We start from the raw sequence: 21238 nt of genomic DNA, 5'->3' as shown, positions 1-21238 counted from the left end.
ACCGGAGCTCTTTAAAAAAAAACGCGGAAAATGAACAACTTCAACATACATAAGATATTTGCAAATAACAAAAAACTCTGAAACCATTCCTTAATCCCTAGTTTTTCTCCAAACGTACGACTTATTTCGGAACGGAGAAAGTATAATTTGGCTTTAGTATTGATTTGTGTAGCTTTATTATATCATGATAAGGTCCAATTCCATTAAAAAAATAGGAGAAAAAACAATTTTAAAGGATCCCCACTTTCCTCGACCTTTTATGTTAAATTATTGTTATATAAAATTTCAAGACATAATTAGATCTCGGTTTAGGAAGGATTCACTACAACTAGATTTAGCGATTTCTTTTAATTAATTAATTGATTAATTTTAGGCATACGTTTTTTTAAAAAAATGTCTTCGAACTTCATTTGAAAAATTAAATTAACTTCCTGTCTAAGTATTGTGTAAAGGTTTAACTGAACACCTAACAATTTGGATGTACTTGACCTTTTCGTCGATGATATTTACAGATTTTACTAGTATAGATAATTTAGATGATAATAAATAAATAAGATCTTAAAATATCATCATCATCATCATCATCATTTTCAATCGCTTATCCCTATTGGGGTCGCGGGATCTTAAAATATAGTAATACGAATTTCTTTAGATTTTTTTATGAAGTTTAAAAATTATGATAGACTTGAAATAAGTTAGAGACGCAGCCTAGAAATGTAAGTCATAATTTTTAAACAATTTAAAATATTTAATTTGTTTTAATTTATAATATTTTTTTTTAAATGCATTAAATATTTGAGGGATATTTCTAAACTCTGCTAAATGTAGTTTGCAAGAAACGCCAATGAGAGATTACTATCTATTCTTTTTTTTGTATTCATCACTTCCGATACAGAAATGATGAAGATTTACGGATAAGTTGGAACTATTTTCATAATTCTTAAACGAGATCCTTTTCAGTTTAGAGTTAAGTCTTTGTTTTTTTGTAAAATATTGCTGGCTAGAAATGTGTCTAAAGGACGTAAGGGAAGAGCACCAGCGATCGGCAGTGTTCCTCGGATTGTCAGGTTGGTTACTATCAGATTGTCGCACCAATTCAAATGAATTTTTAAAAATTGTTAGCTACTTTTTAGCATTTAACTCTCATAAGAATGCAGTGCATTAGTTTAGGTTTAATTTTTAAAACCAATTTTCCGTAATACACCTGATTAAATTTGTGACGATCCGAGGTACAGAGTACATCGTTGCAATTACATGTATTTTTTATTAATTTATTCTTAAAATTTAAAATTCAAATGTGCAGATATAGTTAAGTGAATCATTAGTATACCGATTAGCAGACACAAAAATACCAAAATATAGTATTTTGAGGCTTATATTTTCAACTAAAGATCGAGCAGGTCTCTTAATATTCCGATCCGGGGTACTCTTCCCTTTATATGCCTTTTTAAAGCTTTTGATTCACCAATTCCATGGAGGTAAAGCCCATAAAAGTTTTCCTGTTTTAAGAGGAACCATGGCAGAAAAATAAAACAAGCACTTTGCAGAATTTAAATATCAAATATAATATAGGATTAGATTTAAATGACTATTGACAGAAGATTGGATAAATTAACTTAACATTAAATTGATTCAGTTTTTATTTGACTCTGTTTTCAATTTGTTGTATTCTATAGTATTATGTTACGTTCTTTCTTTTATACCTTCATATAGCATTATGTACACACACTTACGATGTAATAGGAAGGAAAATTATTTCATACAGTAGTTTTGTGTACTTTTTTTTACAGTATTTTGCAATTGAATAATAAATAATTGATCAATTTACTACTTCTTATTCCCTTCTTTCACTCATTTAATTTTTTTTCTTCTTCTAAACAACAGTTCAGTCTTTCCATATAAACATACAACAACTACCTACTAATTACCTAATATTTTAAATCACGGTTACTTTTTTTGTATAATTCTTTTTTATTTCAAATAATCTTTTTAGTTGTGATATTTTCAAAAAGTGTCTATCCAAAAGATTCAAACACGGTGTCACACTTTTCAACAAACTCTAAGCTTTTCAGCTTCTGTGAATGATTATGTTTTATGAAGGCACACAACACACTTTTTAAGTCATTCTCTCTTTTTTTTTTTCTTCAAATCATAATGTAAAAACCTATTTGACTTTCTTTTCACTGTCTCAACAATACATGACAAATAATCGAATTTAACAATGAAGAAGTCACAATACATGGTTTGATATTTCCTTTTTTTCTCTTTTCACAATTGATTATTGTAAGAATTGTTTTTTTTTCTTATCTTTTAAGTATACAGGGTTTTCTCTTTCTGTTTATATCACAATTATTTCGCTATACTTTATTTTTAAGTGATTTTGTGCGGTTTTCAAAATTGATTTATAGTGACGGGTCTGAGATCACGATCACCGTTCCAGGTCACGTGAACCCCGACCTGTTGGTGGATTCCGGAAGAAGCCTAGCTTCTCGAGAGTTCGCATAGAGCGCTGGACAAGTTCTTCTTTGAATTTCCAGATTGTTGTGTCGCGCACCTGATGTTCCTTGTACTCATCACAGCTTTTCTTGAGACTTTTCACACAATCCGCCCTGTAGTGCTGTAAGTGTCCGTCTTCCGTATCTACAGGGAAAGACTTGCAAGCTCCACCCAGGCAGGAAAGTGGAAAGTGATTGTGCAGACTGAGCACAGACTCGGGATCATGGAAGCATTTTACATATTGATTGGGTTTTGTGTAGTTCTGAGCCCGATAGACATGCTGTAGCATGTGCATGAACTTGGGAATATCCTTATTCCATCCATGGTTGTGTTGGTAGCCATCAAGGAAGTAGACATTTCTTAAGTTGAAGCTATGGTAGCCTTCTTTTCGCTGCTTCAGTGACTTGGGCAGCACCACGTCCATTAATTCGGTCCAGCTGTTGAGATCACCCTTGGGCATGATCACCTCATCAATGTCCAAAAGTGTAATGTACTTGTACATGTACATATTCTTATACAGGCAATCATTGTAGGGTATCAGCTCATTCTGACGCTTATGGTTGGTCTTCTTGGTGAGGTAGAGGTGCTGGAAACCAGGAACATTGGGTTGCCCACCAGGCAAAGTGAGCGGAGTGACTTGAACCTTTCCCTCAGCCTCGTAATAGTCCAGGACTTTAGTGATATTGGGATGAACTTGAAGATTGTAGAAGTAGATCTTATCTGCTCCCAGGATGTTCAGCAGTTCTATCCACTCCACAAGGCGGACTGATAGATCGTCATAGAGGAAATCTAGACCCTTGACGCACACGGCAAAGTTTTTCTTCTTTCCGTCTGAGGGATGATTGTAAAGGACCCTTAAATTATTTGTGGCAGTGTCACATTCATTCTCTACAACAGAAACCGAAGCAGGTTTAATTCCATGGAAGGCCTTAGGTATTTGGCAAGCGATGAGGTAGGGCTGGTAAATGCCTTGCTTGTAATTGCCCCATTTATTGTACCAAACGTACTTATACTCGAACGTTTTGACAATGAAGGGCTCTTTCTGACCATCGAACCAGAACTGGCAGTAAGTTTTCACTTTCGGCTCAATCCGATCTATCATGCCTAGTATCCGAACTGCTGGGCCTAATCGCGACTTTTTCCGGATATCATAGTACGCCCCATAGAGTTGGAATGTGCCATTGCTGGTCCGTAGAGTTTGCCAATATATGTTGTTGAATTCCAAATCAAATATTGATGGGTATTTTGCACAAGTGGAAGATTTCTGTTGAGAGAAATTCTTGTACTTGCTCCAATAGGCTATCGGTAGGGATGGCAGTCGAGATTCCACATCGCGTACGAGTTGATCGTCATCCAATTCTGTTAGAAATAAGAAACCATGAAATAGAATTAGTGTGACGTATATCATGACGGTCTTAATCTACGCTAATTGTTTCAAAACTTCCTGATCCGCCTTTTTGAAGTCTATAGTGCAAAAAGATCAGGTAATTTAATTATAGCCAGACACTCTAATATTGGCCTTGCGTGAAGTGCTATTGATCTACAAGAGCCCATATGAATTTTTAATCCCAAATCTTCACTTCAAAGCTTAGCAAATTCCCTCACTTACTCGTTCGATTGTCAATCAAAACATCAAGTGGGAGGAACTTTTCGGTGGTTGTAGATGTAGCTTCTTGGTATCGTCCATCCTTCTGCAACAGCAGTCGTCCATTAATTCCTGATTGGATGTTCTCCTCAAGAATCACACGATTACTATGCAACTTCAGGAGGCCTAGCAGTAAGAAAGACCATACACCAAGCGCAAAGAGAAACTTGATGATCATACGAGAACTCCAAATTTTATACATCTTTCTCAAACATGTGTCGTCGCGGTATCTCTGTCAAGTGTTCTGGAAGATAGAAAGACATGGAGCATGTTAATTGATTAGCATTACTTGTTTTTTCGTGGATAAAGAGAAATTTTCCAAGCATTAAGTGAAAGATGACATCTTTGGGGTTTAACGACTTGTAAACTCTCACTAATTTTTTCTCCTTTTATATACCGGTTAAATTGTAAATTTGATGGCAATAATCCATAAAATATCTTATATTTTCGTATAGAGGATTTTTTGAACTCTTATTGAAAATGTAAGGCAGTCTTTCATTTTTAACAATTGGCAAAATTTTTAATTGGCAAAATTAGATATTAGAATTCGAACTTGATCGTGTTTCTATTTAAGCAATTATACTATGATAAATGCTATCATGATGAATGTCTACCTAGGGTCGAGTGAACATCTGTTCAACAGGTGAAATTTATTTAATGTATCTAATAAAATGTAAGTAATATGGCGTTTTTTTTTTACTAATCTTCGTTTTTCGATAAGGATAAATGTTCAAATTTCGTATTCCAAATGGTAGAGAAGGGTGTCAATAAGCCCTGACACGAGTTCTTAAAGTGTTAATAGGTGTTCCTTTCACCCTATTCTAAAGTCGTTATTAATTAATGAAAATTTTATTAAATGATTTTTACTTTAAAAAATAATGGTTGTTTCTGTTATTAAAACTCCTGCTCAGTTTCAACTTTGTAGAATACTTGAAGTCGGGAATTTTATTGTAGATCCCAAAAATAAAAGTTGTTAAGATTGCCTAAAATTCGGTTATAGGATGGAAATCCATGTAAAAATAATCGGTACAACGTCTGTGCATTACTATAGTAAATAATCAGTGATTCAGGAGTTTTGTGCCGTTTTGCCTGATGATCGGTCGGAAGCCGCAATCTTGGAGATTGAATAAATCAATTGAATTGAATTGAATAACAGATTATAACCATTCCAGACTTGTCAAGTATAGAGGGAGGTGGGGCTATTTTGAGCTGTGGGCTACATTATTATACGATTTTTTCGCATATTTCTAATGGAAACTGGGTTTTAACATGAAGCAATTTGAATAGACAAAAAAATTGTGGATCTAAATAAAATAATTGTAAGGACCAGCTTCATTTAGAAATAGGCGAAAAAGCCGTATAACAATTTAGCCCCACAGCTCAAAATAGCCCCACCTCCCCCTACCATACTACTGTTAAAACCGGTTAGAAAATTCATTCTAAAGCTCTTAGGCTTAAGGCCTACATAGACTCAGGCTGATCTTCAAGAATATATTTAGCATACAATATCTGGCAGTAAAGGATGCGGTAAAGGAATTTTATGCAAAGGAGTTCTAATTGACAATTAGTTCTAATGACAGTTTGGGATAAATCTTTACTGCTGAATTTTACAGGATAAATATTCTCGAGGATCAGCCTGAGTCTCTTTAGGCCTTTACGATCTTAAGAACCGTCATATTCTAAAATGAACTAAGGTGAAAGTAACACCTATTGATACTTTAAGAAGTCGTGTCAGGACTTATTGACACCATACTCTGTACCATTTGGAATAAGAAAATTGAACATCTATCCTTATCAGAAAATGTAGACTAAGGAAAAACCGTCATATTTACATTTTATTAGATATTTTAAAAAAATTTCAAGATTTTGACAAAAGTGTCAAAAGGGGTTCCCTGTCGAAGAGGTGTGCCTTCGACCCTAATGCAACACACTTTTACGAAATATTCTGAAAGATATAGTTTAATCTCAAACTGTTTGGATTTTACGGAAAAGACATTTTATATCTTTTCTGTTGGTTTGATTAGATAAGGCATGTAATTAATTCTAATACTAATAAAATTTGATAGAAAAGTGTCTTGTAAGTAAGATTACCTAATTATTTAATATATAGAAAATTGTTTTAAAATATTTTTGACCTTTTTGACAGATTTTATTTGATTTTGATCTATTTAAACTTGAACATAATTTAGCACTTCAAAAAAAAAACTAATGAAAATGAAATTATCATGCAAATTTTGGCAAAGGGAATATTAGAGTTTTTCCTATTTATCATTTTCCACACGATTTATATAAATCCAGATCCGTTTTATAAAAATATAAGTTATTTTTGATCAAAATTTAATATAAAATTGAATTTAATTTTGTATGCCGTTTTAATCATCAACTTTAAATTATTTAGCAAAAAAAGTTTGTGTATTCATCCGTTGAAATGGCATTTCAAATAAAAAGGAAGTTATTTGAGCGATTTGATTAAAATTCAGTTGGTTATAGAGGTTTGCAAGTCACGTGTTATTTTGTGTCAATGTCACATGAAATTCCTCTAGGTCCAAAAAAAAGAGGTGCTAATAGCTCTATGATTCACACAATTCGCCAATTTTTTTTCGCAACTTCTCTTGAGCGAATTTAACTCAACAAATTGCATAGGTCAGAGATCTTTTCCGCATTTTATAAAGTTATTATAGTCTTTTCGGTCGATACCGAACAGGTTTCACAATTTATTCAATTGAATACCCATACCCCATCGGTGAAATGTAATAATTTTAAATTCATCATGGATGACCTTTAAGTAATGAATTTAAATAAAAAAATATGTACATTGAATTGAGCATCAATTTAAGATGTGAATTTCTCCCAAGTAATTGCAATTCATTGTTGAATAGGAGAGAAAGAATATACTGAAAATGTGCCTGTGATTCATTTAAAGGCAACCGAAAGACACTATATATGAAATCCACCGACGCATTCTTGTAATACAAGCACACCCATAAAATAAATTCATGTCATGAAATTTCAACATTCTCCATTGAAAAGAAAAGTGACAGTAAAGAATGCAAAATTGTAAGTTTTCTTGTATGTATTTGATCGTATTTATTTTGATAAATATTTTGTGGTGAGGTGTATAAAATAGTTTTATTGAATATTGTCAAGAAAATAGCATTTGCAGTTAAATGCCTCTATAAATGCTTAAAAAAATACTCTTACAAGATCGCCAACCAGCTTGGATTAAAATGTTAAGTGTATAGAGAGAATGTAATTAAAAGCGATACAAATGATTCAATTACCTCACCATAAATCATTCATTTTAGCATGACATGAATTCCTTGTAGCCCCCAAGAATAAATGGCTGTCGATAAGTCGAAAGTGAGAAACGTGTGTCATGAACTTGCTACAATAATCTTATTTTTCGTGCCACATAATGTTGTGATTAATCAAGAGACTCCAAGTAGCATCGTGAAATATTTTATGACCACAAACTTCTCTACGTTGGACCACGACGTTCTTGCACGGTTTTTTCTCACCTACCGCTTCACGATATAAATTGTACATAAAAGTAGACAGAATCAAATCAAAATCTGTAACAAGGTCAGCTGGCACGTTGCTGGTCGTTGTGTTTGCTGGCGCTTAAAGACATCTACCATAATTATTTACACTATAAAGGTAAATGGCATTTCATATAACGTCTGTGGAATGACAATTTTCAGTGTCGTGCATGGCAAATAAATCATTTCATTCACAATATGCGGAAATTATGTCATAAAAGTCATTATATTAGTGTCCCCAACTTCCACCGTCATCACAATCATAGTCATCGCACTTTGCTCGATTCCTCCAAGACTTTCGGTCTCTTGAGCCAAAAAGATAAGTTGTCACGTTTCACATTTTATATCGCAAAACATTGACTGAGGTTTTGGTTTAGTACCAAAATTCCTTGCTTAACGTGTGAATGAATGGATTTTTATTCGAAACCCTTCAAACGCTTCAAACCTATTCAAATGAATGATGATTTTGATTTTTGATTGAGCACCTCATTTAAATTGTCAAAGAATATTGGAGGTTAATGTTAAGTGTTTCATTTCCTTTTGTGCCTCGCTGGTTATATTTACACAGTCTTTCACTTAAGTGAATAAAATTACATTAACACGCTTGTAAGTTTTTAAAGACGTCTTTTTTGGATTTGCCCAGACAGAAGGCAACTGACAGCCGTTACCAAAAGGCACGTCATTCTACTATACGTGGTACAGATTCAATTAAAAATGCAGTCAAGATACTTGATGATTTGCTATATGAGTACCAAAGAAGAAACTAAATTACGTTATGGTTAGTAGAGTTGCAGAATATTTACATATATATAAAATTCCCTTGACATTCAATTTACGTTCAATCCTGTAAGATGACAGAGGTAAGGTGACTTATCATCCTATAAGATGATAAGTCTACAAAATTTTTCGCCCGATTAAAAAACAGCCGATTGAGCTAGAGTCTACTTTATATTCATTGGAATCCATCTCCAGTAATATAGTTAATTTGCCATTCTTAAAACCATTTTAATACTAAAGGCTATTTGCGATAGGGGAGGAGCTTCAAGAGTTTCAGGAAGCTGAATTTCTCTTTAAGACTGATAATTACTAAATTCAGCTGGTTTCTCTTGGGCATTGGCTTATTTGAATATACTGCATAATGCTCATTTTTAATATATGTATATTAATTTATTATTCCAAAATTTTACATTCCAGTCGATAGGAGGAAGTGGGGCACCTTTGAAATTGACCTTTTTTGTTCTATTTTAAATGGAGTTATGCCTTATTATTGTACAATAATTGGCTTTATAATTGGTTTGTGGAGCTAATTTTATGCTAAGGTCTAGTTCCGTTTAAGTATATGAGAAAAAGCCCTTATTTAGAGGTGCCCCAGTTGCCCCTACAGGAAGTCGTGCATGTCCCATACTAATTAACAATCTGACATATAATTTTCAGGTATTCCTTTTTCACGTTCTGTTCTTATAAACTAGGCAATAACTTTTCGACCATTTAAAAATTCTATTCGATCTCATTTAAGTTGAGCAGTAGAAATTCAAGTTTTTTTATTGAATAATTGAAATGTTTATTTAAAGTTTATTTAAATGTATTTTTAAAAAATTTAAAAATTGCATGTTTTCAGAACTTAGAAAATTTTAGAAATGATAATAATCTACCTCATTCCAAATAATTTCTTTGCAAGTTATATGTAAACAGTGCCCCTAATTTCCTAAACTTTTTAAGGACGATAGGGTCAAAAATTGAGGGTCAGAAAAAATCACTTTTTCTAACTTCTTAGAGCAGAATATAACTTTAGAAGTTCGTTAGGCAAAAAATCTTTTTGGGAGACACCGGTCTTCGTCCTTAAATAGTTAAATGATAATCCCCTGTTTTGATCGTCTGTCTTTCACATCCAAAATTCTCCGACACATTAATACACTCAAACCCATGAGTCCATCAAATTGTAGGGCTGTCATGCCTGAGACACTTCCCAAAGATTGAAGTTAATTCTTTGAAGGATGACACACAGCATGTCTCATTACGTGCGAAAGATTTATCATGCGAAAGGAGACAGATTTTTCTCTCATTTATTATTCTTATCATAGGAGGGTGGGTGTCCTCCTGGACTGTGGGCCGGAATAAAAGTGAATGATTAAATAATTTTTCATTCACCTTCCGTGATTCAATCGAAACGGCATTAGCATACAAACGAATTTTTTGGTGTTTGTTGCTGAGTGAATCCGCAAACAAGGTAATTTATATTGTTAGCCTTATGAGCTGTATCCAGGCTGGTAGCTTCCCCCAAGTCATCGTGGGGGCATTGTTGGGTGTTCATGGTAGGTTTTTTTTTCTGACAGAAAAATACTGAATCACGTGAAATGCGAAAGTGGCAGCAAAAGTTTTAGCTGAACGACCTGTGATATAAAATCTGTATTATATAAAGGTTGATGGTATATGGTGGTGAGCTCTTCATGGTAATTTATCAAGTGGCATTTTATTGGTGCAAAACAATTACCCCAACACCTATTTCTTTGGGAGATTGTGAAAATTGATAAAAATCTCTAGTTAATTTCTAAGAATACTATCTAATATGCCACTCGTGTAGGCTGCCACGGAAGATTTCGACTCATTTAGCACGTATTGTTGGGTGTTACTTTTTGGGGCCATTCTTTTCACTCCTGCCGAGACCCTATTCAAGTCAGCCACATTGTCTGAATGTCTTGTGAATGTGGTCAACAATGTGTGCAAATATGATCATCTCATTCCCTCGTGAAAAGTGTAACATCGTCATTTTTGTCTTCAAAGCTTCTTTCGTTCATCTCATGCGAAAGGGAAAGTTCCACGGAAGAGTGGTTGATGAGACCAATGTGTTGAGTGATTCATATGTAAATTGGCCAGAGAAAAATTTCACTATCCAGTCGAGATTTGCATCTCGACGACCTTGTGGAGAAATGAAACGTTTTTTTTCCCAATTGTGGGCAAACTCATGAAAATGAGACCGAAAACTCATTGTAGGGTTTAATGGGGTAGATATTCCAACTATATATGAATTTACATTGGAATTTACTATCTGAGTGGCCTCAGGTGTCTATCAAAAGCACAAATTGAAAACAGACATGAGCAAAACTGTTCATTTTTATTGTGATGAGAAATATAATTTCCGGTTATAAAGATTTAAATTGCTGTAACGTTTGTATTTATTGCGACAAATATTTGCCAAGAGTAATCTTGCAGTAGAATTTAACTGTTCCACTAGTTGCTCTAAATGCCAAAGAATTAGCAAGAATCATAAAATTTCTTATTATTCTTCAATTTATGACTTCAGATTATTCTCAACTCTTAAAGCTACTGTACAGTTCAGTTCATTAGTGTATATCCATAAAGTTTGATAGTTAATCTTGAGTGAGGTTCTGCAATTCTCTCCTATTGTAGTTGCCAAGAAATTTCATGTCCTTCGATCGGACTTGAATATTAAAAGTGCCTCTCGAAACTCCCTAAAGTGTAGAGTGGGGCTGTTTCATGTCCGAAAACTTTATTTAAAATTATCAATTTATATAAAAAAAAGTGCTTAATATTTTTAGATGGTTAAGTAAAACAAGTTGTTTTGAATTTATTTAGAATTTATTTCAGAACGGGCTTGGAAAAAGATTTAAGAATTGTGAAACAATCCAACCTTCACCTAGAAAGTCATGGTCTAACTAAAAGTAAATTGAATCGTAAATGAATCGAAAAAATACCGGTAATTCAATTTAGTCGCAATTGCTTTCTGTTAAGAAAATTCAGATCTTCGGAAACTGTCCTTAACGACTTAAACCTCTAGTTTGCGAAGACCGATTTATGTTTGCATTCCTTCTAGTTTAACTAGTATATTCCAGTATTTCGAATATCCTCAAAATTTGGTTTCAAATTTTAGTCTGAATAGCTTGATTATTTCAAAATCTTTAAATAGCCTTAACGTAGATTATTTTGGAAATATTTAATATTTTGAAAAGTTCATAAGATTTCGATTCATTAGATGTTCGAAAGAGTGGGGGTAAGGGGATCATCGCACTCTGCTTTTTGCGGTAGTCTCGAGGGGGTTCTCCTTGTTTTAATTTTGTGATTTTAGTAATTTCTATTTTGCAATGGGGATTATAAATAAATTACACAATGACTGCGATTTTAAAAGAATTTACACTGCTAACTTAACAAAATTATTAGGAGTTTAAATTGAACTGAAAAACGGTTATACTACTTCTGGATTTCATTTTAATTATGTTCACCTAAAAAAATATCACAAAGGGTTTTACAAAAAGTTATAAGGAATCAATGTTTGGGGATAACCCTTAAGGGATGTAAGCCGTATGGATGGTGGTTTGGTAAGATAGGGAAATAACACGTAAAGACATCTTCAGTCCCGAACCAGGTTGGCCAGTATTTCGAAGTAGTCCACATTGAGAATCCTACCTACAATAAGCTCTTCTAGTTTCAGCATTGAATTTTTCCTCAACTGTTTGTTCCGCTTTCCTCGCGAAGTTCATGTATCAATGGGAATTATATTTACAAAAAGAAAAATTGCCCAAGGTTGGACTCGTTGGACTCATGATGTTGCAAAAGCATGTTTGTGTTGAAGAGCTTCAAAGTACCATTGGAAATCATGCACAAGTCCATATCATGCGCATATCGACAAATTGCTGAGCAACATTACAAAAACATGCGTGCATCCTAGTTTGAGATACAAGAGCATATCAATTTGACTTTGGCGCTTAGCACATCTCTCTCCTGCCAATAACATTCAGTGAATTGACCGGTGCAAATTACAACTATTGGATTGTGCTACGTCTGATCTTGGAGGTTGGTGGAGCATGAGGTGGCTTTTCTCTCTCTCTGCAAAACCGAATGGAAAACTCGTTCTCACACATGCACGGGAATAGCATGGTATAAGAACAAAAGTCGGTGTTCGAATTCCAATGAACGGAGCCTCTCTTTGGTATCATCATCAATCACGAGCAGTAAAATCGTGCGGTGAAATGAAACTATTTTCCCCCATTTGGCCATGTTGCAAGAAGCTGGGATTGTCTCATGGGTGGGAAGGACTCATGAGAAATTGTCGAGTTCGAAAAACTATGCATATACAACATATTTGCATATCACAGATGTTTCATGCAATTGAGAGGAAAAATTGCAAGAATTCGCCATTCACTGTCTCAAAGCACTTTACTTGTTACCTTCAAAGTGAGTGAAAATCAATTTTAACTTCAAATATGTATTTAATAGGCCTTTGAACAGTGAATTCAGGAAAGAAAATGCCCGACGTTTATAATTTTCAAATAAATGAAAAAAACAATAAATAAAACAGTTTACTAATATAATTATAATGTATTTAGAAATATTATATTTAGAACTAATCTATTTGATTAATTCTCATTCGTCATTTAGGTCAAGGAGTAATTAAGTAAGGTATTTTAGTGATCTGGGTAGTAAAATCGCAAAGATCGCTGCTTATCTGAACCATAAGTCACACACTTAATCACCTCTTGTTTTAGGAAATGTATATTATTTATAGTTTTCTTAACAAACCTTGCATATTGCGGTGTTTAATATATAATAAAGCATTGTTAAATTTACAGTAAAAGTGATGCGCTTTTATTTCTAAAGAATTGTGCATGCTGACGATTGCAAAAGTATTCTTTTTTTGTCTAAAATTGCCTCTATATCATGCCAGTAGAGCCTTGTCCCATTTGAAAAATGTTAAATAAAAATTTTTACTAGTTTTCAGAATTATGTTTTGAATAACACATATTAGGAACAAGTTAACAAGATTTTTCACCTTGTCACAAACGTAGATACAAAATGTTATTTATGTATCAAAAAAAAAAGTGCTGCAAGTTTTGAAAACTTTTCTTCATGCGTAGGTCGTTTGAGCAAACGTTTTATGGAGTTATTGCATTGAAAAATATTAAATAATAACAATTTGGAATTCAGGTGCTTCATTATTTCACTTTCATTTGCATTTTAATGTTTCTTATATTTTACTTGATGCATACTTAAAAAACAATATTTATCTGGAAGTGTATTTAACCCATTCCTTACCATGGTATTATACATCATACGCAAATTGAGTGCTTTTTGATGATTTATTTCTGGGCAATTTTTATCCGAATTGCTGTCGAGAATGGATTTTTAGTAACGTCAGTTATTCAATTACTTGAGAAAAATAGTCCGACAGATATGAAAATAGATTTTGTTATTATTTTCTTGCTTCGCGGAAGGTCATGCAAAATTTTTGCTCAAAATGGCGGACGGAAAATACGACATCCCATCGAATTTGTTAAAATTGGCCTCTTTCCTTTTCCCTGATTTGAATTCTAGTTCCCAATTGGTGTTCTTGGATAGTCACTCTATCTAAAGCAATAGAGTTTGTAATGAATTAATGCACAGAATTTAAATTCAGTGACCGTTCATACGTGTGTTTGAGAGAGGCTCCCTGCGCCCCCATATGAGATAAAATTTTTTTCTTTTCAAAAAATTCATCTACTAATCTGTAGGAAACTAATCCCAAAATATGAACATTCTATCTCAAGTATTTCTGGTACATTGACTGAATGGGTTAACGTAAGTACAAAATGTGTAGTTACGTTTCTTATCTAGCATATAAAATATGGTTATAACGTTTTAAGGTGATTAGGATTATTTTAGAGGATGGTGAAATATATATATATATATATATATTTTTTTTTAAATTGGGATATATTATAATATTAGATATTTATTTTGAGAAAATTTTAATTTAAAAAAAGAGCCCTTGTCTTCATACTCTTTTGAAGAACAATGGGCATCCTATTGAGGCGGATTAGCTGTCCAAATTTACAGCCAAGTTGTCCAAATTAATAAACAAGTTGTCCAAAATAAGAGCCAAAGTCACCTCTACATATCAATTCATTTTTAAACGTATTAAAACTAATTTTAGTAAAAATAAGACGATAAATAGCTTTCTAAGTTTCTAAACAACCCTTCTGAAAAGAGAGTAACAAGAAATGTCAATTAATATTGAAAATATCGCACTTCAAACTTGGAACATCGATGCTTATAAGCAGACTGTCCAAAATTATGAGCCCTTACCCTAGTATTCGAAGTTTTCAGACCTGATAAAAACAATTAAAGTTGGGATCAAGGTATTTAAAAAAAAATTACAATAATTTTGCAATTTTTACAATTTAATTATTTTTCAATGGCCCGATTTCTTCAGGTATCATTTCATTGAAATTATGACAAAATACTGTAGGGAGGAGTGGGCCACTTTTGAATTAGGGTACTTTTGAAATTGAACCTTTTTTCTTAATAACGTTCAGTTCCATTTACAAAGAGGACAAAATGTCCATATTTAAAGCTGCCCCAATTCAAAGGTGCCCCACTTCCTCCTATTGTGTTACTTAATATTCTAAAATATGAACTATTGTACTTTTTAAATTATTTACTGAAAAATTAGTGACTTCTTTTTTATGGGAAATAAATTTACTGCTTCAGAGTCACAGTGATATTCCAACAAGTTTAGTTACATTTAAGTCACGTCTCTAATTACCTGATGTCCACTTCTGGGTATATTTTTTTATGTGATATGGCAATGAAATATACACCTGCTCGTGTCAATTGGCAAAATATATTCAAAATGTGCATCACGCTCTAGAAGATCTTTGAACATATTTTTGCGAAAAACCTTCAACACATAAAAATCCGAAGCAAGCAGAATATTTATTGAAAGGGAATAGTTATAAAAAAATTGTGGTTTTACATACAACAGCATTAAATATGCAAAATATTAAACGGTATCTTCATATTACAGAGATCTTCGTAACGAATGGTCGAAAAGCATTTTCTTTGAAATTTTTTTTAAATAATATATTCACTAAAATTCAATGTGTGCTAATTAATTTTTACTACTTTAGTTCAGTGGGGCAACTGCTGGAAATCTATTCACTGATTTTCAATTATTCATTTTATGGAGATTAGCAATTTTGCGTGCATTGCAAGTATCGTTTGAAGAGATAGACTATAAATAACGAAAAGAGAAATTTATTAGCTTCTGCAGAATCAAGCCCGAAGAATTGATGAAATAAAACGCTATTATACTTATTTAGATGAATGATATATGATAATTTTCACTTTTTACGGCATCACCGAACATGAGGTATTCTCTAATTTTTTTTTTTTTGGAATAGATGGGGGAGTGTCAAAAAATGACATATAGCAAAAACAAGAAGTCTCCCACGTTGCAAAATTGAGGATTATTCAATGAAAAATGCATAAATTTAAAAAACTCTTTTCTTCATTATTGGATAAGATGCTGTGGCATAGGGAAAAAGAAGAGTAATTCACAAATATTATATTGAAAAACATCTTCACATTTTTATAATTTTATCTCATCACAAAACAATTTCACACACAACTTATATAAATCGTCTTGTTTTCTTGCCATGAGAATCTAATAATTGATGAAGGTTCCCATATTAGCACAGGATTACTCCCATCTACGATAGTGCAATCAATTGCATCATTTGCAATTAATGAGTTATTAAAAACACTAAAGAGGTAATTAATTATTTTTCCTTGGTTCCATTCTTTCCCCTCTGCACTTAACAATGTTTTTTTTCTTAGTACGAAATGCAACTCTCTTGAACAATTGACTTGAGGTGTTCACCTAACACGGTTCGAGGTCATACCATAAGCGCGAATAATTTGTACAATTTTGCTGTGCACCAGGGCTTAACCTTGATTTATTGCTAATAAATTAAATATTGTCTTGTCTTTGGTTTTGGCTGGAAAACTGACAGAGACGCCAAGTAATTGATAAGCAAATAGCGTTTGTCATTCCATTGGGTATTTCGACGTGACTTCGATGCTAAATACCTTTCAATTGCTTTTATTCTTGGCGAATACGTGCAAAAGACTCTAAGAGGTGGTGAAACAGTGAGAATTGCTGAGAATCCACATTCATATATATTTACTTTTACTTTTTTGCAAACTACAATATTGACATTTGCAATCAACTTGTCCTGTTTTGCAAAATATTCTATCTTTCAACAGTAAACATCCTTGAGAGTACCCTATTCATTTTCCTACCAAATTAAAAATATAACGTGAAGTGACAATTACGTTATTATTACCTTGGTGGCAAGTTACGTTAAGAGCCTCACGATATAACACCGTTAGACTGTCATGTCAAAATTTAATACTAAAAAAATATTTTTAAAGATCTTCCCATCCCAGTATTCTTATGTAATGATAGCATAAACTTTTTAAAGCATTTCCTCAGAAATTAATAATGGAATCTTTTTTGAAATAAATATATCCACAGTCCTTTACATAGTCCCAATTTGTTGCACTCCAGCAGAGTTATTAATTCAATAAATATTTTTTTCAATAGAATTTATATAATTCTTCATTCCAGATCTTTTTTTAATGAACTGGATAAAGATTTTTTCTTATGCTCAAAAATTTGCTTCACTTTTTCTTTGGTTTTTATACATTTCTTAAAACATAATCAAGCTTAGAATATTGAATAAAATTATAATTTTACATTAAGATTTTAAGACGAATTTTATATCTACTTATTTCTAGAAGTTATTTTGCATTTGAATCTTTTGAATTAAGAGATTTTACCGAATTTTACGTAAGGTAGTAGTTTGTCCGAATAAAATATGTTTAGATATGTAAAACAGCACAAATATAATTGCTCAGTAGTCAAAAAATATTATTTAAATTGAGCAAATTAACGTGTTTAATTGTTCATTAATTTAATTTTTTGCAATCAATCGGGTAGTCTTTTGAAGTAAACTGTTTCCTCTGAATTTACTTTTTCGTAATTTAAATTATTTGTGACCAGAAAATAAGAATAAATGCAATGGATTAGTGGTTAACTTGTTGGAAGTGGAACCTTAATATCCGTGAGTAAAAATCTTTAGTTTGGAATGTCCTTAAATTTTCAAGGAAATCGTGTAAAAGTCGCTTCAGGCTCCGTTCCTTCTCTATAGCTCTCTCTTGGCTTGGAGACTTTCCTGCATGACAGATGTGGAATCGGAATAAGTTAAAAGAGGCAAATTCTCTCTTGTTTTTTAAAGTAATATCATACATTTTCCTATAATCCTTCATAAGCAAAAACCTTTGCGCACCATTCGAATTGAGCAAATTTTTTCCGAATTATTTGTCTTGGCTATGTGATAAATTGTAGGTTGTTTTAGAACTTGTAAGAGAAATTCGTCTTAAAGTTTTAATGTGAAATTGCACTAGTGTGATAGTACTGCAGAATTTACCATGATTCTTATGAGTTCACGGTAGAGTACATCAGAATAATGTCTGAGTATTGATAATATTCTTTTACAGAAAAATGAGGAAAAAAAATTTTACTACAAAATGTTACTATGGTCATCATATACCCCTTAAGAGGTTACGTTGGTCGCGAAAACAAAAAAAGGATATTTTCTTTTATTAGTTTTTTCAACGTAACAATTTTTTAAATTTAAACTCTTAAGCATAAAAAAGTGTAACACTTATATTGTTTTTCATTTTTTTTAAATTTTTATATTGAAATTTTAAAAATTCAGCTAATGGTACTTCATTTTTGGGGAACTATTTCATATAAACATAATACTTTTCGATGGGCAAGATTATACAGAGATAAGTTTTATGTGAAGATAAAGAACTAAATATTTACTGTCAGTAGATAAGTCGAAGTACTGAAATGAAGGATAACTTATAATTGAGTACACTGAGAGAAATCCAAAAAAGTTAAAATAACATTCCGGAAATGTTAATTTTACCCTGCAGTATTGATCCAAAATTGGTGAAAATATTACCCTTTTTAGGTGTAATAGGGGTTAAATGTACCCTTCTTCATGTTAATTTTACCCTTAATAAGGCGTAAAATTAACATTAAGAAATGTAGATATATTTTTACACCTAAAAAGTATTGAATTTCTGAGGAAAAATGTTAATCGCACCCTTTTTTTCTCAGTGTAGGTACTTTATTATTATTTTTTGTCTAAAACTTAAAGTGTTTTTTGTATTTTTTGTTAGGTGGGTAAAATTAAAACCATGAATCGCTTTGCAAACATATAATAAAATTTGGCTTTTGTTTTAGATCGCAAAATAAATCCGAAGTTTTGGTTATTTGCCGGGTGTTATAGTAGTATTTCAGATAATTAAATACTTGATTAGCCATAGCAATTAACGTAGGCAAGGTGAGTTTGTGCAAAGATTTGGTAAAATTAAGGATTGGCGCGGTGTCTTTTGCTGATTTGGATACACTCAATCAGTTCTTCAAATAACAGTGCAATTGAGTATTTTATGGTCCGACGAAGTAAACTCATCCTGAGTTAATTAGTGTGACTACAGTGGTATTTGGAGATTTTGTGAAAAGCAAAGCAATGAGATATATTAGCAATTCTAATCAATACTTGAATTAACAATCAACACGACAGTTTGATGCTACGTCCGATGGTGTATATGGAGAGAAGGTCATTATGTTAATTGGATAAATACACTGGGATATAGTGAAGCCACATTATCTCTCCCTCGATATGCTATCGAAAATTTTCTGTACATACACGATAGTGGAGCGATTGGGGAATGGTGGTGAGGAAAACATCGTCGAAGAGAAAAATATCTGCATAAATTTAAAATGGAAATTCTTGTACACCACTCATCATAGAGAGTTACCATCATATGTTACGGATGCTAAATGGCACGGTGGAGTGTTTCGTGGCTTGGAAAAATATCCATTGATTTTCTCAGCGGGTGCAAAAAGAGGTAACATATACACCAGCAGAGAAAAGAAGAAGAACGTGGAATTAGCGTGCTGGTGGGCAATTTTAATCGCTATCGGCGTCTAAATTATAATACGCAACGTCGCAATGCGCTGCCTGTCTCACATACGCGAGTATTTTAAAACCTTTAGCATATTTTTCACTCTGAAGCGACAACTTATAAAATTAATACCAACACCGTAAGAATTTCCGTGTACCTTCTTCTGCTTCACCTTCGTTGAGTATATTATAAGATACCCTCCCTATACGACAGTCCTCAGACCATTAATTCATAATCCAAATGTGGAGAATAGAAGGAGAGAGTTAAAAGATATTTTAGCATGCTCAATACTGAAGAACCTGAGCTGTTTCCTCAACTAATTATATGCTACATAAAATTATAAATATAAATAAATTTACGACTTGTCTTTTTGCAGACAACGAAAAAGTAATAAGTATATAGTTAAACGCGTTGCAAAAATACTTTTATGCAAAAGGGGACCAATGGTGAAGTGAGGAAAATGCATCAATGATAAATGCCTTATGACGCATTTCCGCTCAAATTTCACCGGAATAATCCGAAATGCATACCTTGTGTTTCGCTGAGGAACGTATCACGTTTCAAAGGTGATCATTGCCCTCAGCAAAATAACAGCTAATACAAAATTCCATATAATATGAATATTGTAATTTTCTTGAGGATGATTTCACTAAATTCCAATAGAGGAGTAATCTTAACATATTTTAAACACCACAGAGATTATTTTTCACTCAAAATGACACCACATATGGTTAGGTCGAATGTTAAAAAGAGATATGTTTTATCGGTGATAATTGAAACTTGATCTCCAACACTATTCCTTTACTTTTATCTTCGTTACATTTGATCACAGTTAATGGAATAGAGTATTCTAAGATTTATTTCAAAGCTTTTTAGATCAATTTTATCGTTTGTGAGTTCAAAATATACAAGAATTCTCCGACAACGTCAGATTTCTCAAAACAACTCTAAACTCAGCTTATAAATTGAAATGTGAAACTCTGAAAAATATTTTTAGATAATTGGAAACTAATTTTCATGTTAATTTCTGTGGAATTAAAATTGAATTTAATTATGATAAAATTCTAAATAAAGAATTCTGTCAATAAACAACAGAGATGATTTGCATAAATAAGCACCTTCCATGTTGCCAATCTATTATTTAAATTTTTTTCAGCTTAAAAATAATTTTTATGTGAATTTCTTTCATATAAACCGTTAAAGTGGAAACACATTAACATCACAGACAATTTAAAATATTACAGTCAATAAATTTTGAAATTATTGGTCATTTTCTTATATTATGATAGGGGAAGGTGGGGCAGTTTCAATAAGCTTAGTATTTTTTTAAGGGTGTTGGTCAAAATGATTATGTAAGGGAACTTGAGATAATGTAACAAAGCGAATTTTCCTCTCGAAAATCTCTTACTAATATTTTTCCGTATCTATACTTTAGAAAATGTGCTTCTCAAGTCATTTTCTAAAAGCTATTTTTGTCTAGAAAATTTTCTTCATCGGTTTAGAATATTTGGAAAGGGCAACAAGAATCACTTTCTTATGGCCTCTATACACTAAAGAAAATTTGGTCCATATTGAAGCGAACTACTTACATACGTTTGTGTATGAAAAACTGCAAAATATAGATATAAATTTCTCTTGTGTGTAGAGGCTATTACTCGGGTGATATTTCTTATTCTATAGAAGAATTTATGGTGGGATAGTATTTAGGAAAATCCTAAAACGGATAACAGCTTAGTGTTTA

At 32.5% G+C, this 21238-nt stretch overlaps 2 protein-coding genes across 3 annotated transcripts in view; one reads left to right on the top strand and one right to left on the bottom strand.

Annotated features, from left to right (window-relative positions):
• The window catches only part of LOC129806418 (relaxin receptor 2), a 146073-nt gene that overhangs the window by 57885 nt on the left and 66950 nt on the right, over positions 1–21238 (top strand). The gene's annotated exons all lie outside the window — the stretch shown is intronic.
• The window catches only part of LOC129806438 (uncharacterized), a 47172-nt gene continuing 27474 nt past the window's right edge, over positions 1541–21238 (bottom strand). For both annotated transcript variants that reach the window (XM_055855033.1, XM_055855041.1), the window contains exons 3-4: positions 4106–4385; positions 1541–3855 (exon numbers count right to left, since the gene is read on the bottom strand). In XM_055855033.1, coding sequence (XP_055711008.1) covers positions 2429–3855; positions 4106–4343 — 1665 coding nt within the window. In that variant the 5' untranslated portion in view covers positions 4344–4385 and the 3' untranslated portion in view covers positions 1541–2428. The remainder of the gene's footprint in view (positions 3856–4105; positions 4386–21238) is intronic.

The sequence above is a fragment of the Phlebotomus papatasi genome, chromosome 1 (assembly GCF_024763615.1).
Source record: "Phlebotomus papatasi isolate M1 chromosome 1, Ppap_2.1, whole genome shotgun sequence".
Lineage (NCBI taxonomy): Eukaryota > Metazoa > Arthropoda > Insecta > Diptera > Psychodidae > Phlebotomus > Phlebotomus papatasi.
The sequence above is the reverse complement of the archived record's forward strand: the minus strand, read 5'-3'. Positions and strand labels throughout refer to the sequence as shown.